Source organism: Neolamprologus brichardi, chromosome 22 (genome assembly GCF_056152115.1).
Source record: "Neolamprologus brichardi isolate AB-2024 chromosome 22, ASM5615211v1, whole genome shotgun sequence".
Taxonomy (NCBI): domain Eukaryota; kingdom Metazoa; phylum Chordata; class Actinopteri; order Cichliformes; family Cichlidae; genus Neolamprologus; species Neolamprologus brichardi.
Genome location: NC_142124.1, coordinates 5,235,001 through 5,244,225, shown reverse-complemented (window position 1 = coordinate 5,244,225; position 9,225 = coordinate 5,235,001). Strand labels below are relative to the sequence as shown.

At 39.9% G+C, this 9,225-nt stretch overlaps 1 protein-coding gene across 1 annotated transcript; it reads right to left on the bottom strand.

Moving 5' to 3' along the window:
- Positions 1-376: 376 nt before the first annotated feature.
- On the bottom strand, positions 377-2,695 carry LOC102781800 (N-formyl peptide receptor 1-like). Its single transcript, XM_035913602.2, has 2 exons — positions 2,465-2,695; positions 377-1,553 (listed from the first exon to the last, which is right to left on the bottom strand). The coding sequence occupies exons 1-2, from the start codon at positions 2,693-2,695 to the stop codon at positions 735-737; spliced, it is 1,050 nt and encodes a 349-aa protein (XP_035769495.2). The 3' UTR covers positions 377-734.
- Positions 2,696-9,225: the final 6,530 nt, after the last annotated feature.

Here is a 9,225-nt window from a genome sequence, read left to right as displayed (position 1 = left end):
TAACAAATCCCATCAAGTACAAACTGGTGATTTAATCTACTTCACATAAAATAATTTTATTTAATAGGTATAAGTGTTAAATGTTGTTATTTACTAACCCATTAACATTACTTTAAAAACAATATCACTCCTTTAATGCAGTGCTACTGTATTACATTTGAATTAAAAATATTTGCCTTTAAAAACACTTTGAATTTTAAAATGTTACTAAATATATATATCTACATAGATGGATAGATAGATAGATAGATAGATAGATAGCTAGCTTTGCACTGTTCAGTGAAAGTGCTCTGATGCTAAATGGCTTTTAAAGAGTCACAGAAACAAAATAAAATGACAATTAAAAGCCTCTAGCTTTTAAAACAAGAGCTCCCCCTGGAGCTGCAGTCACCTCTAGAAGAAGGGTCACTTGTGGACACAAAACAGTGTTTCACTCCAGTGTGCCAAATATATATTTTCTTCACTGAGCACAGAATGAAAGAAAACAACTTTTCACAGTCATACCTGCTAATTCTTGCTGCACATAAACTGCAATGAAAAGCTACATATTACAAGTTACATTATAATAACGACTTTAACTACTTTAAAATGCTGTTGCCATTTCACTGCTATACTAATGGTTTATATAAAGATATGCATTTTTTTAGCTTTAGGATCATTGGGGGGAAACTTAAACTTTAGCTACACCCACTTATTCCTGCCACTAAAACAGTGTTGTGTTTCAAACCAGAGCTTTAATCCAAAGAGCGATCAGTGGACTGAGTCATCTGACCATCCATTTCATCTGTCAGAGCTCTTTTATAAACTCTCATTACACTCTGCCTGAAACCCTCTCTCGCTTTTAGACCCATGCAGAAGTACAATAGCGGGTTCACACAGCTGTTAAAGTAAGCAACACCTTTTGCTACAGTGTACCAGATTTTCACCACTGCATTTTCATTGTCCACCATCTTCACCAGTAAGAGGCAGTGGTAAGGTGCCCAGCACAGGAAAAAGGCAATCACCAAACAGGCTAGTATACGCAGAGGGCGGGACTTTCCTGACAGGCGGGTGCGTCGGATTCCCACCCCAGCCAAGGTGTAGCAGATCAGAATGATTGTGAAGGGAAACATGAAGCCACACAGGAAGCGGATGGAGTAAAGAGCTACTTTGGTGCTGTTGTACCCCTCTGCCTTCTCTTTCGGGTCTACAGAACATTTAGTCAGGTTGTTGTTGTCCATGTACATTTGGCGATGAATGAAGTAGGGAATGCTGAAGAGGATCGCTGCGATCCAGACGCAGATTGCCACCACCCTCGCTGCCCACAGGGTGCGTTGACGCTTTGTGAGGACGGGCTGCCAGATGCAGAGCACTCGATCCAGACTGATCACAGCCAGCAGGAACACAGAGCAGAACATGTTGGTGTATTTGAAGAAGCCGTTGAACTTGCAGAGAAAGAGGCCAAACTGCCAGTGGTCGAAGAAGAGCATCTGAGTGAGGGAGAAGACTCGTGTGAAGCAGAAGATCAGGTCTGCTATCGCCAGGTTCACCAGCCACACGTTGGTGACGCTCAGCTTTAAGGAGGAGAAAATAAAACGAGATGGAAAAGAGAAGAATGGAAGAAAAAAAATTATTTATATGAAGCAAGTCACCAGATTGTGATATTATCAGCGATATTAGCAATTTTAAAATATCACTATTTGGCCTTCATCTTAATCTTGTATCAAACATCTAGTGTTTATGTGAAAAAATACATGAGAAGACTCTGTTGGCAAATTGTATCACAAGGCAATTCAAGTGGGGATTTGTGTTCCTATTTTAACTTGCAAACACACCATCCATTACTACCTCTGAAAGGGTGACCAGCTCTCAGTAGGAGGAAGAGGTGAGACAGATATCGACTGATAATGATCACTCATTGGGCTGATAAGGCCAAAGGCTGACAGGTGAGGATGTACTTATTAAATTTAGCCACACTGTGCACATTGAGACCCAACACACTGTGCTTCAACTTGTACAGTCATAATCAGTGCTTTAACTTATTAAGTCTTAATTGGTCAAAATTAAGTTTCTGATCAGTGGAAACAGGATACACCTGACCTCAAATCCTGTAAATATTTATACACATGTTATATTTTTGCTTCTTATCTTTAGTAAAGTATTTTCAAACAAACTCAAATATTTGTTCTTCTACTTAAGTGATGAATGTATGTTCTTTTGCCACCTCTGCATTTTGGCACGCAAAAGGAAATATTTCACTAAGAGGTGAATGATAAATCTGCCATTGAGTATTTTTTTTTACAGTATACTGGTTGCATTCATGCACTGATATGTAACATTAAAAAAAAACCCAAAAAACATATTTACTGAAGCTGTCTCGAAAGCTCTTGCCTATAAAATATCGTACAAACTAAATATGAGAATTTCACAGAGATACTTAAAACCTCAGAAGGTATTTGAAATACATGTTTCACTTTATATCTACCTTAAGTTTGAATCCAGCCACCCAGATCACTATAGAGTTCCCTGTGATGCCGAGCACAACGGTCAGTGCATATAAGATAATGGTGACATAGTCCGCTGTGGCATTGATGCCCATCATAGTTGTCTGGTTCTCCTTTGAAAACTTGAGCATCTGATTGGGCAGAGAGACATTGGAAAACATTGTGTGGCTGTAAAAGAGAGAACAGAAAAAGAACAAAATATTACTCATCATGTAACTCCTGATCTTCCAGACAGTGAATAGGAAGTCGTAAGATTACCTCACACGCTGCTGAATATTATCATACTCACTGACTCCCTAGATGATTTTTCTTTGGCCAGCTAAGGCATTTGCTTTGATTCACATTTGCTGCTATCTTCTCATCTATTTAGGTCATTGTCACACTGCTCACAATGAGATATATATTACTTTGACAGCCATTGTAAAGAATGTACTCTTTTTTAAAAATTATGTTGCGTTATATATCAAGTTACAATAGAAATAACCAGTGGGTCTTCAAATGGGTGCACAGCTCAAATGAACAAAAAAAATGACATCATTATTTATCTAACAAAAACCAGGATGCAGAAGCAGTGAGTCAGAGACTGAGTGTTAGTCTTACTGCTTCCATAGAAATTAAGAGGCTAAGAAGCAGGGGGAGTGTTGTAAGTGCACTAGACTGGGCGACAGGAAGTGTGATCATATCTATAACAGCAAAGGATTTGGCAGTTGTCTGTTGTGGGACATTCAGGTGTTTGTTTACACAGAGCTTAGGAGGACATACACAGCAGTGATCTCAGAGAAGTTATCGTTGCTGCCGATTAGTCTGTGAAATGGTTACAAGGCAATTTTAAAACAACTTGACTTGTTTTGGCTGTGTATGGTTCTTCCACATGCTACTAAGGCTGCTGTTTCTTAAATGAATAAGCTGTTACATTTCCAATATGTTGTATTTCATTAGACTTCAACAATCCAATCCAATAAACACGACTCAATGACAGAATAAGTTTTTCATGGGCACAGCGACACACTCAGCTCTACTGCTCAACCCATAAATGCATTATCCTTACAAATGTGGCACCACTTATGGGGGTAATAAACAGGTTTTGCAGTGGTAAGAAACATTCATCCAAACATACAAAATATAGTATATATAAGTGTGTATAAATTATATTTGCATATATGTATGCATAGGGGTGTAATTCTTGACCAACTGGCTGAAGGTTTTGTTGTATTTTAAAGTGTGTGTGAAATGGTTAAACTTATCGAAACAGGAAGTATGTTATGGAAATGGGTCAGGTCAGAAAAACATTTGTGACATTAAGCAAATTTCATCATCTGATAAAGCTCATGTTACAGAGTCAAAAGCTTAAAAACAAGTAACAAGTGATATTTGTGATGAGATTATTTCCTTAGACCTTAATCTTTGAATACATGTGACTTCTGCTCTGGCAACAACTCACTAAGGTTTAACAGCTTAAATATACTAGTTTATATAATTTAACATTAATCTAATTTCTGCTATGCAGAAGATATTAGATTAAAAGCTGTTAATAACATATTAAACTGTCACCCCGATCTGTGAAGAGGCCTGATCTTGTTCTTGTTCATTAATCAGTGCAGATACATACACGATCCTGGGTCGTTTGACCTAGAGTTTTGGAGTTTTGGTTTGTTCTGATGTTTATGGTATGTTTAAGTTATTTAGGTTATCTAAGTTCATTTGCGTATTAGTTTTCTCTTGTGTTTTTAACCCTTGTTAAGTCTCCCTTGCCCTTCATGTGTTTCATGTCTGTGTATCTTATGTTGTTAAGTTCATGTTCGCATGTCTGCGTCTCATTATGTTTCCTGTTTTATTTTGAAAGGGTTCCTATGTTCAGAGTTTTTAGTTTCTTCTTCTTTCTCAATTCTCAAGTACGCGAGTACGTACTCGCCGAGATGTTAGAACGCTTTTGTTTTTATTTTAGTGGACACTCAATACATTAGACAGCTACTGGGGTTTGTTTAACCTGAGTAGCGAAAAGACCGCGGTGGGGGGGGTTGAAAACGATGTGCCGGGAGTCCGCTGTTCTCGTCGGCTGTAATAATCCTCGACCTCGCTGTCTGCTATGGAGCTGGCGGGTCACAGATGTCTCCGAAAACGTCGGAGCGCGTTTGGAAATATATGATATCTTGATAAATCGAGCAGATATTTGAAGTTTACACAACTACATTCTCGCTTGAAAATAACTTAAAAGTTTATTTTGTGACCCAGAAAGAGTAATATTTAAAAGTTTTTAGCCCCGCTCGTCCGCCATTGCCACGTTTGAGTTTTGGACGAAATGCATTCTGGGATATTTAGCTGTACCAAGTCCACACAAGTCACCACCGATGCATGCTCGATAAAACGGGCGGAGCGAGAACACATCCGAGACTTTTTTGCGTTCTCAGCTTGATGCGTACTTCGAATTGGAACAGTACTTGGTCTCCGACTGATGACGTATCACGAGTACACGAGAACACAAGTACGCACAAGTACGCATATTGAGAAAGGCCCTTACTCTCCCCTTGTGACATCGTTATGCTCATGTGTGTCAGCTGTTTCCCCATGTGTTCCCACTTCCCTCATTAGCCTCCTGTGTGTATTGAGTCCGTGTGTTTTCAGTCATTCCTTCTCAGGTCGTCTGTTATTTCACGTCGTGTTTTCAGGTATCCATGTCAGTTCACCATGTTTAAGGGTTTTTCATGTTTTAGTTTTAGTTCACCCAGTTTAGGTTATTGTTTAGTTTTCACCCATGGCCTTTGTTTGTACCTTTTTTGCTAGCCTTAATAAACTGCTTGTTTTTTGTTAATCCACGTCACCTTCTGTTTTTGGACTGCGTTTGAGTCCTCTTTTGCAAACACATACAGTCTGCCTCAGCCAGACTGTGACAAATCCAGCCTATACTCACACTTGTAACACAAGCTATTCCCTACTTTTAGGAAAAAATTAGATTTTTCAATTCCTCCACAGGTTAGTGGCAACTACTTTCACTCTGTTGAGGCGTCAGGACATATGGTGACATATGGTTTTCTTTATCACTATATTTTTGCCTGTTGCCAAAAGATGTATCAGGCTATAGCTTAATGTGCTGTTTTGGGTATTTTGACCCTGAAGTTTTAACCCATAATGTAGTTGAACATGAAAGATTTGAGATGAACAAATTTTGAAAACTAACTACAAAGAAATTCAATATACATGGAAAACTGTCTGGGTTTTAGTATTTGTTAGTTTGGTAAAAAGTTGTTATTACAGTTGGCCCGATCATGCTTTGATGCACATGTTTATTTACACTTTAGATGCCTACAAGACCACAGGTCAGCTGCTTTAGAAGAAATTCTAGTTTCATTTCTTTAAAGTTCCTAAAACTTTCCTTTGGAAAGGCAAATTAAATTCTCACAAAGACATCCTGTTTGTTTAGGTTAATAACTTTCATTTCCATCAAATAATGTAGCATTCATTTGAATGTGTTCATTCCTAACACATTACCTAGTCGATATCAGTATAGATATTGAGTTGGATTTTCTCCCATTGTGGGAGATCTGATGTGGTTTCTAAATATTTCTTGATTTCTTTTTTTTAAAGACTGCATATAAACAATTTAATTCATCATAAGCTCTTTTCCAAAGATTTTCAATCAACTATACAGAATCAAAGCTCTCTATTAAGCAGAAAAGCCTAATATTACATAGTTACTTTAAACAGGCAGGAAAAACAAAAATGCAAAAACAAGAATTAAAAAAAATAAGAATTTAAGTATCATCTGAGAGATCTAACCAAGAAAGAAAAATCGAATTTCTTACCTTAAATATTGAGCTAAAGTGAGCAGCTTCACTCTTAGTAGTCAGAGGCAGAAGTGAGGATGTATTTGTTTGTCTGTCCTGTTGTTACTTCAAGTTTGGTTGTTACATAGTTTGTGTCATGGCTCTCACACTTGTCAATACACACTCCCAGACACATTCACACACCCTCCATTTCCTCTTTTTTCACGTCATGTGTCTGGCTTTATCTTCCATTCTGAATATAGCTGTTTTTTTCCTCATGTGACCAAGTGGTCGGCGGGGTTAGATAAAAAGTAATAAAATGACAACGCCACCTAGGGGAATTTCACCCCCAGGAAATATATTTAAGAAGAATAAATAAAAAGAATAAAAGGAGGCCGCACAGATTCAAAGATGCACACTGAGGCAGGTTGGCTCCAATATTATAACAGTTTATTTATAATAAAAATAAATAAAATATTAAAACCCAAGATGTAGCGTCATTGTTGACAGTGTCCTAAAGTAAAAATAAAACAATCAGGGAACTTGGACTTACCAGCAGCCGTGGACCCAAAAGAAAATCACACAAAGAAAATCACTGCAGCCCACCCGGTGCTGTACAAAAGAAAGTGTGAAAACGACCCACCACCTGAGGTCCCAAGGCCACTGGCACGTCCTCCGTTCGCTGAAATAAAACACAGAAAAATATGTTAAAAGAATAAAAGGACACTGAGCGTCAGGCTCGCTACAGATCATAAAAAAACTAAAACACACTTTAATAACAGGACACACACACACACACGGGAAGGCTTATACCCCACGGGTCAAACTATCACTGTGCTGGTAGTAATTATCCTCGATCGCGAGCCGGTCTGGCTCCTCACCGGCTGAGACCGGCAACCGAGGCGATTTAAAGTCCAGCACAACACTCGGGCAGAGGGTCGCTTCAGCCCGATCACAGAAGCGTGGGTACGAGCAACAATCCAGGATAAAAATAGAATAAAACCAGGCGAACCAGAAAGAGGTACGCCTACTTAATAAAAACAAAATAAGACGAAACAAAGCAAAACAAGACAAGACAAGACAAGACAGCAGGCTCCACTGAGGAGGAGTCCTCACACCAGCGGCTGGGAAGGCGTTTCACTCTTCCAGTTTAGGTAGGGCGATCTGCCACGGAGAGGCGAATACAGCAGTCAAACCCTAAAACAGATAAATATAGCCTTAGACTCTTATAGCTACAAATGCTAATAAAAGTCGTTTTAACGGCTTACCCCAGGAACGGAGGCGCTATACTCTCACTGGTGGGGATGACACGAGCACCTCTCTCCGCAACGCCGGAATAAAACCAACTGCCGTGCTACAACAGGCCGCAAAACTATTAACACAAATTCCAGTGCTCGAAGGGAATCTGAGGTTAAGAGCGTACCTGTAGCTGTCATATGATTGACTCCTGCTGATCAGTCCGTCGCAGTGGGCCAGCATTTACTGCTGCTTTGTGCCGAATGCATGGGAGGAATGATCAAACAAAAACACCGGCTTGCTTTATACGGGCTAATGCCGCCCTGCAATCAATACGCAGGTGGGCTCCCAATCAACCTAGCTGCGCGGCGAAGAGAGCGAGCGCAGGAGAGAGCGAGCGAGAGAGAAAAAGAAAGGAGAGAGAAAAAGAAAGGCGAGTAGCCCATCTGGCCACACTCACACAACCATACCCACATTTCCCTCCCATTTTATCTCAGACATAGATTCACACACCAATTGAGCATTAGACCAGAAGTGTGAATAAGTTATTTAAATTCAATTGCAGAATTGTTTTCTGTTATAAACTGCTCACAGCTGTTTCCAAGAAACAAGGCCTTAATTGGCATCCAGCAATGGAAAGTTGATTCATCCATCCATCCGCCCATTTTTATCCGCTTCTCCAGGGCCGGGTCGTGGGGGCAGCAGCCTAAGGAGAACAGCCAGACCACCATCTCCAGATTTGGAGGTGCTTCTAATTCCTGCTACTTCACACTCGGCTGTGAACTGCTCCAGTGCAAGCTGGAGGCCACCACCTTATGAAGCCAACAGAACCACATCATCTGTGAAAAGCAGAGTCAAGATCCTCATGGTGAAAAGTGGCTATACTGAGGAATTCAGTCCATAAAAATTATGAACACAATCTGTGGCAACCAACCAACTTCCAGCTGCAGCTCAATGAGACGTAAGTTCCCCAGTCTCCCTCGGAATGCTGTCAAAGCTCTGCCGGAGTTGGGAGTTGGATCTCGTGGACTGGGAACTCTGCTCGGTGTTGCCAGCACACCCTCACTATTTAGGTGTGTCGGGTCTTTCCAGCATCCTCCTTCAACTACTTGATCCAACTCACCTCCAGGTGTCGTTTACTCGACAGCTCAGTCCCTCTCTTCACCCAAGTGTACAGAACATAGATCTGATGATATGATTATAAATATCAATCATCGACCTGCAACCTTATGTGTCCTGGTGCCATGTGCATTTATGGACACCGTTATGTTTGAACATGCTGTTGGTTATGGAAAAAACTGTGGTTCAGGTAAAGGGTTATTCCCAATCGTGTCCCTCCAGGTCTCACTGTCGTTGCCCACTTGAGCATTAAAGTTTCCCAGTAGAACAGCAGCAGCCTGAAAAAAATGAAAATAACCTTTTAAACTATTACCAGTATTTAACTAAGGTCAAATAACACCTCTGATATGAATGCAAAGATGTGATAACACATATTATAATGAATATTTACCTTAGGAACAGAATTGTTGTTTTCAAATACCCAACTGCAGGGAACAGGCCGCTCAGAAAAAGAAAATGCCAGAAACAACTTCACTGTGTGAATGAACGGTTAGGAATTAGTTAATAAATAAAAAAAAGAAAAAAGTGCATGGAAAAACAAAGAGTTTTTATAACCTACGTGTATAGAACTGACAAAAAAAATGTGCTGCATTATGAAGCATAAACACTGAAGGCTACATGGGGAA

What these genes read in the sequence shown, in the direction of transcription:
- LOC102781800 (XM_035913602.2), bottom strand. Translation starts at nt 2,695, where the DNA reads ATGATGAGTAATATTTTGTTCTTTTTCTGTTCTCTCTTTTACAGCCAC. An exon ending in TGGCTGGATTCAAACTTAAG is followed by an intron (nt 1,554 to 2,464) that starts GTAGATATAAAG and finishes TCCTCCTTAAAG; the next exon opens with CTGAGCGTCACCAACGTGTG.